We start from the raw sequence: 17,238 nt of genomic DNA on the forward strand, positions 1-17,238 counted from the left end.
CTGTACCAGCTGCAGTTATTAGCCACAGTTAAAAGCCACTGGGCACTTAATGTACTTGATTGTTTCCACAAATCTTGGGACCATTTTGGAACCAGACAGCCATGTGGAATATGACAGTTTTATCTGTATGAACTTGGCGACACTGCGACAGCAGAGACACACACACACACAGACACACATAGACACACTTACACAAGCAAACTCAACAGACAATTTATATGAGGAAAAAGTCTGTTAGTGCAATTAAACACACTGGATTTCTTGCTTTTTTATTGATCTTTGTAGAACATCTCATGACATCAGACAGTAAAAAACACATTGGCAAAGTAGATGGGAGCCATGCAACTGTACGTGATATAAAACAAAAACCTCTTCAAGGTTATTCAACCTTCTTCCTCATTGTACTTTCTACACATACTTTTTTGCTCACATCCCCCCCACCATTATGTTTTATTGCACAGCACGTGTACAAATTCCCAACAATCACTGATTTTTCAAAATTGTTCAGAAGTTGACATCAGAAGGCGAAAAGTGCTCCAAGCCTCCAAGGTGCTTGGCACAACCATGGACAGAAGATGTACTGCATGGTTAGATCAAGCACAATGGAGTCCCAGGCAGGGATGGAAAAATACACCTAAGGTCAAACATAGAGTATCCCATGAATTTTAGCACCTGTGAGGAGGCAAATCTAGGGTGAAAACAGTTTTTGATCAACAGTGGCAAACTGTGGAAACTCAATGAAATTATACAGTATTATCAAAGACCTGTTTAAGTTCTAATGGCGAGAGAGAGACAGTCCCGCAATTTGGTGGTATCTGAGATACACAAGAGTCCGAAGTCTAAACCCTAACCTGAAGGTCTGAAGGTTCGATGACGATCCAAGATCATTGACTCTACAAAATTGGCCAAACTGATTTATATCTAAATATCGTTAAAAAAATGTAGCACATACAATTGGGAGCATCTGTGAAATCAGAGAAAAAGATTAGTCATAGGTCATGATCACTGCGGAAAAAAGGGGCTACACCCATTGCGCACGAACTGCGTCAAACCCCTCCCTTCTGTATTTCGCACTCCGATTCTGGCGGACGTGACAAAAAGTTGAATAGATTTTCAAATAGATTCCCCTTTTTTTAGAATCAGAAAAACAAAGGCTTTTTTTCCGCAATAAAAATTTACAGCAGGCCTGAGGAATGTTGTCCTAATCAAATCAGTTCTGGGTCAGGCTACTGATGTTCCTAGAACGATCAATGTAAACTGAGTTTAGATAATGCAGCAGGATCTGAGTTCAGATGGTGAAGTTTTACATGTAATTGAGTGAAAGCAGAATTTTGTTGACCCGTCACACAATAAACTAGAGCATGAAGCTCATACGTTGACGCCGTCGTCTTTCACAGGACAATTCCCGTCTCCTTGGAGTAAAGACGCAGCTAGCCTAAAATCTTTGTCAGTTCTAACCGTTGGTTTTTACCGTCAGAGCGCAGCGAGAAAATGTCGTCAAGCTCCGAGAGATCTCTTTCTCCAGAAGGTTTGACACTTTTGTTACCCCCTGTTGTGGTTCCTTAGCTCCCCAGGGACGTCTCACTACAATGAAAAAGCATGGTGCCATAATCAACTTAGGACTGGGGCCACAGAAGCACTCAGTGTGATGAAATTACAGTGCAATGTGCATAAATGCTTCATGGAAGGACTTGGATGATGGACCAAAAGAAATGGCTTGAAAGTGGCAACAGTTTGGGTGAAGAAGTTGGGTGGTGGTAGCGATGGAACAAACCTTCACTTACAAGAACGATATGCAGATGTTTGAAGAGATGGGATATGGATGATGGAACGGTGCGATGATTCTTTTTTCCCCAAATACAGATAATAGTGAGACATGATGAATTCTTACCTCGTGTTCTGTAGGGTTTCTGAAATTCTACAAAAAAATGGAACTAGCCTAGTTGTTCAAAGTTGTACGTTCATTTTTAAAATTTGCTTCTAAGGTTTAATCTAACAAATTCAAAGCGTAGAATTACAACAAAATGACATTTTTCTTGCCATCACCAAAGCTGTGAAACTCATCTGAATCCATCTGTTCTACTTCGAAAGTCACTTCTACAGATGGCGGTCCCTCCAAGAAACCCACCTATTGCGATTGCTGGCCCCAAAGTCGACGCTAGGTTCAGCCGGTCGGAGGGCGATGAAGGCAGTTGGGTGGGGAGCTTTCTTGGAGAGATCCTCCAGCTTGGGCTACTTGAGACAGACTGTCCCGACTGCGTCCTCAGCACCCTTCAAGTCCCCATCTTCTGCCCCTCCTTCAAGCTAGGAGGGGTTGGCGATGTTCTCTTGGGATAGGTGCAATGGCAAGGAGGACCTGGTCATGCTGGGATTGGACGTGGGCTGGAGAATTTGGCGGGCGGGGGGTGGCCGTTGGTTCCGCATTTCATAAATATTAATACAAAGTCCTCCTGCTCCAAATGGGTAGATTCTTTAATTTTGTTAGAGGGGGAAGTGCTTTATTCACTTAATGGCTTTTATTAGTGCCTGGTCTTCAACTCTTTCATTAGCTAAAGTGCTGCTATAATTTACAGGGTAGAGGGGGGGTTGGGAGGAGGCGGTGTCTGAAAAGGGTTGATCCTGCTGCTGCTACTGCTGGACAGCCATGCACTACCTTTTACCACTGCAGCGTCTTCTAAAAGTGTTTTTTCTTTTCTTTCTCATACTTACAACTGCAGTGTGTAGCATCTTGCCACGGCGTGCATACTAAATAAGTGCTGTAGGTGATGTGATGCATGTCTTTTGCGCAGTGATCTTTTATTTTGTCAGTTAAGTCGAGTCCTGTTGCACACCGGATTCTTCCACCAATCAGTAATTAATTGATAGTCGGTCAAGATTGAAACCTGAAAGCGTTCTGTGTTCTTGTGTACTACAGGATTTCTTCACAGAAAATCTGCTCATAGTGGTTTGGGTATAGCTACTATTTATTGGGTATTGAGAACTTATCTCATCGGTTTTCAGTACGTAACTTAGTATAATTAAACACATAGTAAACCTGCCTTTTAAAATGTCTTTTTTTATGTAGTTCTTCCTAAAAATCTGCAGATTTAACTTCTTTTTTTAGCCCAAGACATAAACCATAATAGAAGACCTCATTCTCTACTTGTAGTAATGTAAATGTAGTTGAGTTTATTTACCTAACATAAAAAATCCCTGATTCCAAAATGACCTAAACCTGAAGTGAAGCTCATGTTGTTGCCCTCTTTTTGGTGGCTTTTCTCAGGACTGTATTTATTAATACATTTTTATTTCTTCTCTTTGTACCATACAATTTTATCGACTGTGCTCCGCACTGGCGCCATCCTCCACGGTGACCAGCTACTATCAGGTGCTCAGACACAAAATGACTGCTACACTTCATTCAGGCTGCAACATATTGACATTAGATACTGTTATCCTCCAGAGGAGCTCTGTGCTCTGATGAAATGCTCAGTTTTTTTGTTTTTTGTTTAACTCTGTGGAGTCTTGTTAGCCCTGAACAGCTGGCGTACATGTCCCCAGACTGCGTCTGAGTGAATGAACTGATTAACCTGAGTGGCTGTCCTTAGCAGAGAGAAGAGGGGAGGAGGAGGGGCTGGGCCTGTAGCCTGAATAACTGGCTTCATCATCAATGTCACATAAATCACTTAACTGGACAGGGCTTTCAGATGAGACTTTTCTCCTCCCTCCGAGCTCGGCTCAAGTGGTTGGAGGCAACATTGTTGCTATACGCTGCTGTGTTTCAGACTGAGGCAATGTTACTCATTTTTAGCATGTAGTGCTATAAATTCTATCGATTTGAACAGACATGGAAAGTGTGTCTGGACGATCCCTTCACTGGACGCATTGAAATACGGCCATTTTAATGTGTGTCGGAAGAAAAAGGAATAAGAGGAATAAAATGAAGCAGGACTCTTGGTGTATTGTACACATTTTAATGCAAGTCTTAACCAATATTCAATATGAACTATTCATGGTGATAAGTACTTTTGGTTCAGGTTTTTGTTTTTCAAATGTGACAGTTTCATTAATTTCACTTCTTTTTACTTGGAGCAGAAATAACTTGAAACCACATGACACACACACACGGTCTGATGAATTGATAAGTCTGACCATATATGGAGCACATGTACAGAGAGCTGTAAGACCCAGGCCATGCAGTTGAGATAACATCTCTTTTCACTTTTTCACCAGCTGAATAACATCTTCATCCTCCATCACATGGTCCTTGCCCACTTTTTGGGGGTTGTGTTTGACAGACGCTCCCCACACCAGGGCACTGGGAAAGGAAGGATTTAAAACAAAAGAATTAATGTTTATACAGACAACAAAGAAGCAGCATTATTGCAGAGAATTTGCCTCTGAGAATGGAAAAGTGCACAAACATGGTCAACATTTATTTTAAATATGGTCCTTCACTACAGAGTGACCTTCAGGGTACAATGTCACCCTGTTACTGAGGCTCTCTAATCACATGTGTGTCACAGTGTCTGACCCGTCCAGTCCCTGGAGGCCTGGTAATGCTCAGTAGCACTAACATATTGACGGATTGACGATCGTCGTGCTTCCATTTGAAGATGGCAGTGCGACACTCAACTCAGATCCTAATCTTAGACCAGCCCTCCATTAATGCTCATCTGATGCACCGTAACATTGGGAAGGTTAGGTTTTAAAATAAACCCTGCTGTTTAGCTTCAAAACAGAAACACAGGTAAACACATTTCACAGTGTTGCAGTCAGGTGTGCGTGTGATCTACCAGTGATCTACCAGATATATATATATATATATATATAAACTCTCAACTTACAGCCCAACATTTCATAAAATATATTTATAAATAAATTAATATATCTTCTGTTCTTTCTTTTGTGGAAACTCTTGATATATTTTTTGTAAAAGTAAAAAATTCTATTTTTTTCTTTTTATGGCTTACTCTTAGCTAAGACAGGTATTTTTAAGCAGATATATTTATAGCAGAATAAAAAGACAAAATTTATACAAACAACGCAAAAATGGGAAGAAAAACGCAGATTGTGGAAAGCCAAAACCTCATGTAGAAAATGATAACGGTGGTATAAATGTCCCTTTAGAGTTCATTTATGAAACCATTAAGCAACCATTATACTCACTATTTCAACTCTTTGATTAGATTTTTGTGAATCTTCAGGCAGAAATCCTCCACTGATGTTCGACCATCCGGAAGGACAACAGGAGAGGTGTAATCAGGAAGTTGGCCTTTAGGTTTGGTATAGCTGCAAAAAAACAACAACAAAAAAACAACATTAGCATCACATTTATTTTGGTGAGTTATTTTCAAATTTTTAAAAATGTATTCAACACAACGTCACAGACACAATCTTCAATTCTGTGAGAAGGAAAAATCAAATCATATAAATCAAATCAAATCAAAACATCAAGAACTGCTGCGTGAATTGTCTTTTCCTGAACGGTGAATACTGAATCTTACATGCGCACTAGCTGTAGATAATCCCAAATCCTCTCCAGCAGATCATCAAAGTTCCAGCGGTGGTGGGCAGAGATGGGAACACAGTGGGGAACCTTGTAGATGATGTCCAGCTCCTCAATGGAGATCTGATCGATTTTGTTCAGGACATATATGCAAGGGATGTAGACCCTGTGGACAAAAAGCAGTTGACACTTTAGGTCCCAGTGAAGGAGTGAAGTCGGCGCTAACGTCTGCTTCTCAGTAACAGCACGTACTCCTGCATCATTTGAACGGTACTTTGTTTTCAGAGATTTATGTCAATAACAGAAAGATGTCATAGACCCTGTTGGTTTTTATGTAGCTGGTTATCAAGGTAGATAAGTAGAAAACATACGTTTGAAGAAATTCTTAATCTTAATAATTCTTAAATGTAGCTGTAGCTGATAGCCTTCATGCGGGCAAAAAAAAAGAAGCATTTTCTAATTTATCTGCAGTGGTGCAGAGGAAACTGAAATAATGTTTCAGGACTACATCAGGCCACACCCGCCCAGAAATGATTAAGGAGGGGCCATGGTGGCACTTCTTCAGATTCAGCAGCAGCCGCAGCTTACCGATTTCCCTCCACCACATCAATGAGGTCATCAGCGGTGCAGTCGCCGCGCAAAGTGATGTCGGCGTTGTGGATCTTGTACTCGGCCAGGATGCTCTTCACCGTTTCAGGATCTAACTCGCTCTGTGCACACTAATATTGGCAAGAAAGACGTGTTACGGAAAAGATAGCTAAGATGCAGGTTAACACCACGATGAAAAAAAATAGAAAAACAAAACAATGCTTTTAGTTCAAATTATTAAAAGCAGTCAAGTAATGGTTTCATACATAAATTTAATGCAGCTATTTAGCTGAACGTGTGTGTAATTTCAGGCAGATCCACAAGAGAGCAGCATTGAAAAGGCTTCGCAGCATACAAAACAAGGTATGATAAAATCCTCTAAGTCTGCACTTCTGCATGTATCTTTAGAATAAATGAAAAATCAAATCCCTCCAATGACTGAACCCAGTGTAAGTTTTCAGACAAACAGTGTTTCCAATAACAAGTAAGTTACTAAATAAACCAACAATAAGCACTGTACAAATTCAGCATTTTTAGTTGCCTCTGCATTTCACAAACAGCTGAGACCTACCGTGGTAGTGAAGTTGATGCCTCCTTTGTCCTTCTTCTTGAAACCAATGTTGGGCGGCTGCTTATTCAGTCGGATGCCAAAACCCTCCAGCTCATGTTCTATTAGCTTCTTGTGGCCCAGGGGCTTCAACACATCCAGCACGATGAGGATGAGGTTGCATGTGCGAGCCACTGAGACGTGAGGAGATTATATAAAGACGTCTGTTAGAGCAAGGATGTGTCAGGACCACATGTGGCCCGAGGCTGCTATTTAAACAGGCTGTGGTTAAAGTGTGATCGGAAAATTGGGGTTAAAAAAAAAAACGAAAAAAAAAAACAAACAGCGCTGCTGCTTCTTTTTCTCATTTTATTATTAAAAAAAGACTTTATATATCATCCTGTCATCACATCCTACCACAGCGAATACCATACTTAATGTTTTATAATACTGTTTTAGAACAGTGTTTTTCAACCTTGGGTTCGCAACCCTACGTGAGGTCACCTGGATTTCAAATGGGGTCACCTGAAATGTTGAGTGATTGAGCTAAAATTGAGCTAAAATACCGACAAAAATAGTTTTCCACCTAATTATTATTCTTTTTTAAAAGTACGACTAAAAACTAGAATCAAGTTCAATTAAATGCAGCAGATAAAAATATACGAGCTGGTGCATCTTTATTGATGGCTATTAAAATGTCCCCCAAAATGTGTGATGTCAAAATGGGGTTCACAAGCCAAAAATGGTTGGCAACCACTGTTTTAGAAACAACTCATAACCATGGAATTATTAATTAATTAATACAAGTGTATGAGCAGTTCACACGGACATTGTCTGATATTCATTTCCAGATCTAAACACAGATGTATGGTCAGATATTTACCTGCGATGACCTGCCTGCCTCTGCCTTTGCCATCCTTGGCTCCCTCAATGATTCCCGGAAGATCCAGGAGCTGTCATAAAAAAAAAATGAAATCAAATACAATTAATACCATTTAATCAAAGTTAAAAATAATAATAAATATATATATAAAGAGTACAAGCACAGGGAACGCTTTTGTACCTGAATTTTGGCACCTTTGTAGCGGATGACTCCAGGTACTGTAGTGAGTGTGGTGAACTCATAGGCAGCTACCTCTGAGTAAACGCCTGCCAGGTTACTCAGCAGGGTAGACTTTCCTACCGAAGGGAAACCAACAAACCCAATACGGGCATCGCCAGTTTTCGCTACATCGAACCCTAAAACAGAAAAAACAACACTAAATAATTCAACATGATAGTTTTAAGAAGAGATATGGATTAATTTCTTGCTAATGAGTGTCTGCCTGATATTGGCCAAAACGTCCTCACATGAATGACCTGCTCAGCTTTGCACAGCATGCAGCTATCGGAGACACAACTGCAGCATGTGTCATGTTAACAGTATGACTGGCATACCATCTGATTTCTTTTTATTTTGTGGACATTAATGAAAGTCAGAATGACTAATTAATGCTAATGCTAATGACGTCAGTGCTATTTAAACAAAACAAAACAGGAGGGAAGCAATCACTATTTACTGAATATGTGTACTAACCACAACAGTAAACTCTTATTTATGTAGTGTCAAGCAAAGTATCCATGCTGAGAACATATATTACACTGTAATATATCTAACTGTAAAGAGAGTGCAGTATCAGACATGCAAAACTGCTAACAAGCCATTCTCAATAAAACAGTACCAAGGGGAAAACAACGATTTGCTGCTAACATTAACCCTTATCGGATCACTCTATTGACACACTCCCAGCAGTGATGTTGGGTATCGAGCCTGCCATCTGTCAAATCATCAGTAGTGCAGAGATGTGTCATATGATAAACGACAACTTTCCCACTGCAAATATATCACTTTGCTTTGATTGGATGAAGCAATTAAAAAAAGCTCTTACCTTCTCCTGGCCCACCACCACCGCCCCCCTTTGGTGTGATGAGCTCTCTTCTCAATTTGGCAAGACGGGCTTTGAGCAGACCCAAGTGGTGAGCGGTGGCCTTGTTCCTCTGCGTCCTGGCCATCTGCAAATTTTAAACAGTGTGAGCTCTTCGTTTTGACTTTGTTCGAACACTTTTAATACAATACTCCCAATTGGGAATGTTTGCAAATCACAATATATATTCCCAATTGGGAATGTTTGCAAATCACATTATATATCATATATATATAGAGAGAGAGAGAGAGCAAGAGAGAGAGAATAGATAGATATAATTTATATACGCAGACAGAGATGGATAGATAGAACATTATTAATCCCTCAGGAGTTTCCTTTGGGAAATTAGGCTCCAGCAGCGGTACAGCACAAAAACGACAGGAACACACAAGAGTAAATTTGATAAAATACGAACAGGAATAGCGGAACACCATCAAAGAATATAGAAAAACAATAAGGGTAATGCACAGATTACTAGATTTGTTAGTGATCACATCACCTTTTTCTGATATTTGGTTTGATAACAAACATTAAATGAAGGTAGAAAAATGTATAAAAAAATTTCTGCTTACATCCTTACATGCTAGCTTCACAAACTTTAATCTACTTTAATACCATTAACTCAAACACCGTCACATCCCAATGCTTGGTGCCAAGATAAGTTACATGAAAATAACCATATCACTCACAAATGTAATACAAACAAAATTATTTCACAAAGATAAATAACTAAACTTAAACCACAATTAACAATAAACATCATTAATACCTCAAATGCAGACGCACAATGGTATTGTACAGTTGCACGGTGAAGTAAACTGCACTTGACGAAAATATATACGTTACACTCTATATCACATATTCTTTAAAGTGCTGTTCCAGCTAATAATTCTATTTTGACAGCTAAGGACAATGTAATCGCAAAAGATAAAACATACTTTATTTTAAAGCACTACCATGCTGTGTAATGTCATTTATTTTTATCTTTGTATTTGAATACGTAGCCATTCGCCTGTCAGTCGGTGGAAGTATCTATACTAAAGACAGCCACCCGGTAACAACCGAACGTCATAATATCGTCAACAAAAGTGGTCATTGACATTGAAATATAGTCGATATTTCAATGTCACTGACCACTTTTGTTTAAATTGTGGTATAAAATCAGTAAAAATGTTTATTTTTATATTCAGCTTGCGGCACCGCCGGTCACTCGTCATTCGCCAGTGTTAGCAGCTAGCTCTAAGCTAAAACGTGACTGATTCATTGGGCTCTCATCAGTTGTTAGTTTCAACTCACCTCGCTTTCAATCTCTGCTATTTTGGCGAGTATACTCATGGTGGCGGTGGTTTCTGTGTGCTTTCAGCCCCGTGGAAACAAGCTGAGAATTTAGTGAGTGGAAGTTGGCAAAGTTAGACTTGTGTTTAGCGAATAGCACAGGCTAAACACAGTCCTACTCCACGCAAGTGCTACCGCTTCTTCGTCTTTCTGGTAGAGAACAGGTCAAAATGTATGGCGCCACCTGCTGTTTCGGAGTATGTAAGTCAAGCGGAATAATGTAGGACGAAGCTAATATACAGTAGTGAGAAAAAGTCCTTTTATTGTAAATTGGACCTTAACATATGACTTAGCATATTACCTTAACATAATCCGTTACTTCCAAATCATAATTGAATCCTAATTGAATTCGTTTTTCGTAAAAACCATCGAGAACCTCACCCTACTTTATATTATCAAAACTTTTTTTCCAGATAGCTTTCATGCCATCTGACCCACAGATCCAAAACCATACCATATACAGCAAAAACGAATAAAGCAATTTCTTTCATAAGAAATATGTTTGCACAAAAGAGTGTTAAAAATAAATTAATCATTATTATTGTGCTTTGACCCCCCCCCCCCCAAAAAAAAAGAAAACTGTGGCACTTGATCCCAGTCCTTACACCAGACAGAGAAGCAGATTGTAACCTGGTGTTAAAGAATCCTCCAAAATTCTATCATGAAGAAATTCTTTAAAGAAGGCGATGGAAATGTTCAGATTGGAATAGAAAATATGTGAAGGAAATATCACTAAATGATGAGAAAAGCCCTCAAAGCAGATTGACAGGACAGTTTAAAAGAGATAATGAAGATGGTTAGTGTGACAGAAGAGGAGTTAAAATGATCAATGATCATCTGTGCTGACCCCTAAAATGACCTGTTGAAAGAAGAAATACTTGTACTAAACACATCCACATACACCTGAAAAACTCAAACTGTCACAGGAAAATGACACAGGCCTATGAAACAGTATATTTTTTTTATTATTTATTGTATAAGTCGCATACAGTTTGCTCTCCCATTGGTTTATGTTGTAGAGGTTTGTGGACTCAACAGTTGACACTTTGTTGACCTGGTTGGCTTATTGGTTGGTGGGTGGAACATGAGGATTGCTACCGATTGAATGAGCGACCACCAGATGTCTGTTTGACCCATGCTACATCTGTGAGTGTTAGAGAGGTTGTCGTAAGATGACTAGTCACTTCTTAAAGGTTAACTGACCCTGTCAGGGCTTCTCACACACTTTGGAGAAATACTAAACAAATGGGATTTTTTTTTTCAGATATATTTCAAACATTTAAATTGGCTTCGTGACTTTAAAACTTTTGTACCAAATAAAATGTTCTTCGTTATCAAAGCAAGTCATTTAAAGAAAGCTGAATCTAATCTGGAGGTTACAAAAATCTTAAAAATGTTATTTTAATCATATGTATGGAAAAAACAAAAACACCAAACAGACTTGGTGCATCTTACCTCCAGTCCTGGAAATATTTCAAACCAAATGCTAGATATGCAGATGCTGTCATTTCTCCATTGTTGTTTGTCTGTAGGATGTGTGCTTGTCCTCATCAAAATATATAAAAATAGCTATTTTCCTGTTTAAAAGGTAGATATGGTCTCTGTGAGTTATTGTTCAGCAGTTCTTGTTACCCATCTGGGATGACAGTGAGCATAAATAGCACAGGAACGGGACGGGACGGGAAATGAGACACAACAAGACAAGGGGTAGTCACAGTAGACTGTACATAAGAAGTGGACGTAGTCTTCGCGTCGCTCAAAATTGAAGCCACAGAAGCAGCAGTGCAGGTTTTTACAATTGAAGTCTATGTTAAAACTATGGAATATGGCTAGGTCATGGTTTCAATTTTTATTTTCAAGTCGCCTTCATTAGAAACATGTCAGTTTGTCGGTTGTGCTCCAATTTAGAGGAAGAAATAACATGTGATTGACAACTGCCTACAGGCAACTCAACCAAATTCCAGGTTTTTAAAATACTACTGTTTTTTGCGTCTCTGAACAAACAGTTTTACCACCTAGTTTTTCAACATGGCTACATCCATTTCTTATGTACAGTCCATGCTTATTACATATATATCATTATCACTCAGTATTTCCTACACGTCCAAGTAAATACTTTTGAAAAAAAAGGAAGGAAAAAAGAAAGAAAAGGTTTTTGACTTGAGTCGTCGACATCAGCCACAGCTTGAGAATCCGCAATAATAAACCCATGCCCAAACATCTCAAATGTTCTTATTTTAATGAGCAACAATTTTTTTTTAAATATCATATATCAGTCAGCATTGAAGTGCATTGATTAAAAAGTAAGTGCAAGTACAGATTTGAATGCATTCATTTTGACTAGAGGAGTAAGTCATTTGCACTGTCGCCACAAAAATACTCATATTCTGTGGGGCCACACTGCAAACAGAAAACTGCTATAGTTGATGCTGTTTCTAACCTAAAAGATATATGCTTTTTATCTCTGCTCATTTCAAGGTTTTACAGTTCTCTCTGAGTGACAGTGTGTGCAGGAGTGATTTTCCCACTGTCGGTTCACTGCAGGCCATCGAACACAGCATTTTCCCCCCAACATTGTTGATCTCCCTGACTGATTGCTCAGCAGATTCTTAGATTGCTTTGAGGAACACAGAAACGAGCCTGTGGAAGCACAGCGTCTGTGAGGAGCACTAGTTTAGTGCAATAGTTTCACACCGGAACGTTAACCTCGTCACCTGAACCTGGCTACCTCTGCATAGAGATGGAGTGGAGAGTTCTTTTGCAGTAGCCTGTCGAACGGCCGTCACGTTCTCTCCGAGGGAAGCGCTAGTATTTGAGGTCTCGTCACCCTAGGTGAGGATAACGAGATCTTTTGAGGTAATAAAAAACATAAAACAGCAGGAAGTTCTCCTTTAAAATGCCTCGTCCCCAGTTTGTTAGATTCTGTCATCAGAATTTGGATAATACGTATTTGAAACCATAAGGCTTTACGATAAATGCAACTTGGCCATATGATGGCAAAAGTCACCAGCGGAGGCGTTCCCCCCTTCGACTCTAGCTGCTCTCGGAGGAGGTGGGCGGTGCAGTGGAGGACGACCGCCGTCGGGACACCGACTGTGAGCGCTCAGGGCTGTGTTTGTCGTAAGGCTGGAGCTGCACCTCCAGGAAGTCCCTGTGCTGCTGGCTGATGATCTGACTGATGAGTCCTGGCAGCGCCTGCAAGTTACTCAAAAGAGTCTCCAGCTTTGTCTCCAGCAGGGCGATCCTCTTCTCCATGTCTTCTCCTCGTTCGTTCAAGTCCGATATCATGTCGTACATGATGTTCTGAGTCTGGAACAAGGGAGAGGAGAGACACTTAGGATCACCCTGTTAGTTGATCAGCGTGGACAGGTTCACAGACAACACTAGAGCAACAAAGGCAACACCAGAACTGTCAGAGGAGGACATGGAAAGACAAGAAGACAGAAGTTGAGAAAATGAGAATCTGTTTTCTAATCCTTCGGGTTGGCGTCTGCTCGTCATCTGATATGACTTCAAATGCACCGGCAAATCAAAATCTGAGCTTCTTGAAGTGACATTTATGGACACCAAATATGTGAGATGTGATTCTGAATATTTCTCTGCAGATCTGGAGACATTTCAGTGACAAACAGTCAGTCGTCACTGATAAGTAGTCGCTCCTACAAGCACAAGCTAACAAACAGTGCCACTTTTTGCTGCGGAGGCCGCCCTATGACATCACACACGGGCTCTGTTACGGCCTCCAATCTAAAGAAGCTGTCACCTGATGAGAATAAGAATAATTAGAGGAAATAGATGTTCTTTTTTTCATATTTGAACAGACTGCTGGGAGTCCAATAAACACAGCATAGACAGGAACCTGAGGGTCAGAAGATCAGCACCGAAACTCAAGCCAAATGGGCTTCTATTACAAGTGCGATCATCAGGTCCATGTCGTCTAAACTCAGCCACTCCTCCACTTTGGTTGAAAGAAAATGCTGTAAGCAAGAAGTTTTTTTTTTTAGAAAACAAAAAAAACCCCAGAGGAATTCAATGGTTAGAAACAACTGCTGCTAATGAATGCCAGTAGAATGACAGAAGACAGTGGAGCCGCCTGCTGACTCCACACACACACTTATTGCTCTTTCACAGCACCAACCCTCTCTGTCCTCAGACTGAAAAACACACTCTCCGGCTGCAAATTTAGAAGTTTGAAAAATAGTCAATGGCACGCTGGGAAATCTGTGTCACAGTTCGTGTTTAGCAGAGGGAAAGTTGCTACCACAGGGCGGTCTACGAGATATTACTCAGCGGACGACTAATAGTCCTTCACAACTTGGAGGAGTAGCCATCCATCACTTACCTCGTCCTCTTCTGATTTAGGCCTGGGGTAATGGGATAGGCTGTTTATGTGACTCTCTGATGCAGCTCAGCCTCAGGGCTAATGTAAGCCTCCATTTCTCTGAGGATTTTGCAGCGGATAAGGAATTGAATTTAGCGTTTTTTTACAGGCGGTGTGAAATGAAATATGTGGACATTTGTAATACGCACGTCACCCGAATCCTTTCCGCAAGTTCGTGCTCAAAATAACTCGCTACAAATGGGCAGAGACAATCAGCAAGAGTGATGTCATCACATGAGATTCCTGGATAAGTGTTTGAGTCAGAGTAGAAGGTCACAGATATTAGAAAAAAAAAATACTCCTTAAAGTTTTCTAACAGTGAACTAAAGACAAAAACAAGGATTGAGGAGTAACGTTCAGAAGGAAACACCAGATGGCACCAGAGGGAGACAAATGTAGCAAAAATGTCCTCAAAGAAAGACACCTGAAACGTCATAAAAATAACAATTAACAAATAGTCCTTTTAACTAGTCTGACATACTCTTTTAATTATCTTTTATATCAGATTTTTAGGCTGTAGTGCACAATTCGGAACAATATCATAACACGTGAAGAGTGAGATGATGCACACTGCTTCAGTATTTAAAGATAGTAGTAAAGTATGTAATTTTTAAAGGAGGGAATTCAGCCTAACATGGTGGAGTCAAATGAGATGTGAAAAAAAAAACAACATTCATGAAAAGAATCAGTTTCATTAACTGAGAATAAAACCTTTATAACCTGTGTTATGGGTTTCAGCGCACGGACGTTAACGGTATTTTAAAGGGCCCTGCCAAAAAAAAAAATCACATTGCACTGCAGTGTCAATGCAGCTGCCAGGGTTCAACTCCATTAAAACACAACCGTGAAGAAAGTGATGCGACACTGCCCCCTGGTGGAGTAGAGCGTTTACAAAAGCGATTAAAGAGCCAGCTGAGACACTGGCTGGAGGCCACCTTATCTACCCTCACATCTCGACAGCACGAGGTGATTGGGTCGTATCCACTAATGCCCTTCATGACACGATGGCCTGGATCCAGTTTGACTGTGGTGTACTTGTGAATGTCAGAGTCTGCAGCCTTTCTTCGCTCCCACCTCTCTCCCTCTTTCTCTCTCCCTCGCTCGCTGCCTTTATTTGTGGCTGAATCATCAGATTGCAGTGTCTCCCTTCCCAGTCCCTAAGGTTTGTCAACTTATGTTTAGTGCATCTACAGAGACATATCTGAGGGAGTAAACTGCACTGGCTCATATATACAGGTATATATATATATCACAGGTATATATATATATATTTATATATATATATAAATACATACACACATATAAGTGTATATATATATATATACACACATGTATACTGTATATAAGTATGTACATACATATGTGTCTATATATGTATGTATATGTATATATATATATATACACACATATATATACACAAAAGCTGTTATTTCCATTTAGTAATTGTCTGTAGAACGTATCGTGTTGCTTTAACCTGTAAAAATAAAGACAATGTTATTGTTATTTATTGTTATTGGTATGTTGTTTTATACCCAGTGTGTGTGTCCACAGTGTGGGTTAGGGGCAGTTGAGCAAAAGCACCACACAGATTTCATGTCATCACCCTTTGAGAAAGCCTGTCTGTTTATTTGACACCTGTAGACTTTGGTTCTATTGGACAGAAAAGCTACACAGAGCAAATGTACCAGCATGCACTGGGCTGAGTCAGGGAAATGAAAGCAACTCAAGTCAAGACGGTTGTTCTGACCTAATGTGGGCCGTTGGTCTATCTTACCTTAGCAAGGTCCACTAGAGAGTTTGCTTGGTCATTCAGCTTGCGTTGCTCCATTTTTACACTTCTTAATCTGAACACAAGACCATTCAGAACCCAATAAATGATCACTACCAAATTTCTTTAGGAAAGAAAAATATATAATATATATATATATATATATAAATATATTTTTTTAAATGTGTGCACACACAGAGGCATACACACGGAGAACACTCCTATAGGACATGCACAGGATGTGTGTAGAGAATGCAGGGATTGCAGGGGTCAGTCTCTTTAGTTGAGCTGCATGCAAGTGGAAAGGAGACCACGCAGGGAGGAGGGCGGGAGGTGGGGGCTGCCACTGGAGAGAAGATGATGGCTCTGCTCAACCATTTAATACACTCACACTGTAGGTAAGAAGATCATCAGATGACCTAGCAGGGCAGAGTGCTTTTATGAAACCATGCAGCTGCTTTTGATATTGGTATATAAAAAGAAGTTCCTCGCAATAAACCAGCTCTTTGTAGCTCCTCCAGCCACAAATATCACTTTTAATAAACTGCCTGTTCTCTCAACCTGCGGGTTATGAAGTACACTCAAAACACAAGATCAGCAGTAAAAACACAAAAGGTCAACCGTTAAGGGGAGTCTGTTTTGGGGGCTGGGGTGGAGGGGGGTGAGTTACAGTTCACTCCTGGGAGGCAGAACAGCCCCAGTTTAATTTGTTGTCACATAAAAATGCCCCCCCCCCATCCTTTAAATTCCAGATTTGTTCTAACACCTAAGCTGTACACACACTTGAAGATAATCACATCCAGTGTACCAACGTCTACTGCTTTCCTCCCATTCTCTCTGCAGCGGTGCAGTACGGCACGGAGTGTCGACTTTGCAAGTTTTAAAAATATTACAGGTCTTTTCCCTCCTGAATCTCCCCCACACATGCTCAATTACAACAAAACAGTGCATCAGAGGTTGGACTATGATATAATGTTGATTTAAAAAACAAACAAAAAAAACCCCAACAAAAGCAGTAAAGGTCCTATATAAATGTTGTTAGTTCGGTGTGTAAAACATTAATGAAGGTAGAGAGGAGCCTGACGCAGTCTCTGGGGGAGGGACGGGAGGGGGTCTGTTAATTAGCCGTGATTCACCCATTCCCATGCAATGCAGGATCATTCCTCA

At 40.2% G+C, this 17,238-nt stretch overlaps 2 protein-coding genes across 2 annotated transcripts in view; both read right to left on the reverse strand.

Moving 5' to 3' along the window:
- Positions 1-3,937: 3,937 nt before the first annotated feature.
- On the reverse strand, positions 3,938-10,089 carry drg1 (developmentally regulated GTP binding protein 1). Its single transcript, XM_008324416.3, has 9 exons — positions 9,884-10,089; positions 8,552-8,675; positions 7,687-7,862; positions 7,507-7,576; positions 6,648-6,817; positions 6,077-6,207; positions 5,487-5,654; positions 5,149-5,271; positions 3,938-4,297 (listed from the first exon to the last, which is right to left on the reverse strand). Exons 1-9 carry the CDS (start codon positions 9,920-9,922, stop codon positions 4,198-4,200), a joined length of 1,101 nt encoding a protein of 366 aa, XP_008322638.1. The 5' UTR covers positions 9,923-10,089; the 3' UTR covers positions 3,938-4,197.
- A 778-nt stretch (positions 10,090-10,867) lies between these two features.
- The window catches only part of kcnn2 (potassium calcium-activated channel subfamily N member 2), a 32,248-nt gene continuing 25,877 nt past the window's right edge, over positions 10,868-17,238 (reverse strand). Inside the window, exons 9-10 of the mRNA XM_008324409.3 lie at positions 16,078-16,147; positions 10,868-13,231 (exon numbers count right to left, since the gene is read on the reverse strand). Coding sequence (XP_008322631.1) covers positions 12,956-13,231; positions 16,078-16,147 — 346 coding nt within the window. The 3' untranslated portion in view covers positions 10,868-12,955. The remainder of the gene's footprint in view (positions 13,232-16,077; positions 16,148-17,238) is intronic.

The sequence above is a fragment of the Cynoglossus semilaevis genome, chromosome 14 (genome assembly GCF_000523025.1).
Source record: "Cynoglossus semilaevis isolate Cse_v1.0 chromosome 14, Cse_v1.0, whole genome shotgun sequence".
Classification (NCBI taxonomy): Eukaryota; Metazoa; Chordata; class Actinopteri; order Pleuronectiformes; family Cynoglossidae; genus Cynoglossus; species Cynoglossus semilaevis.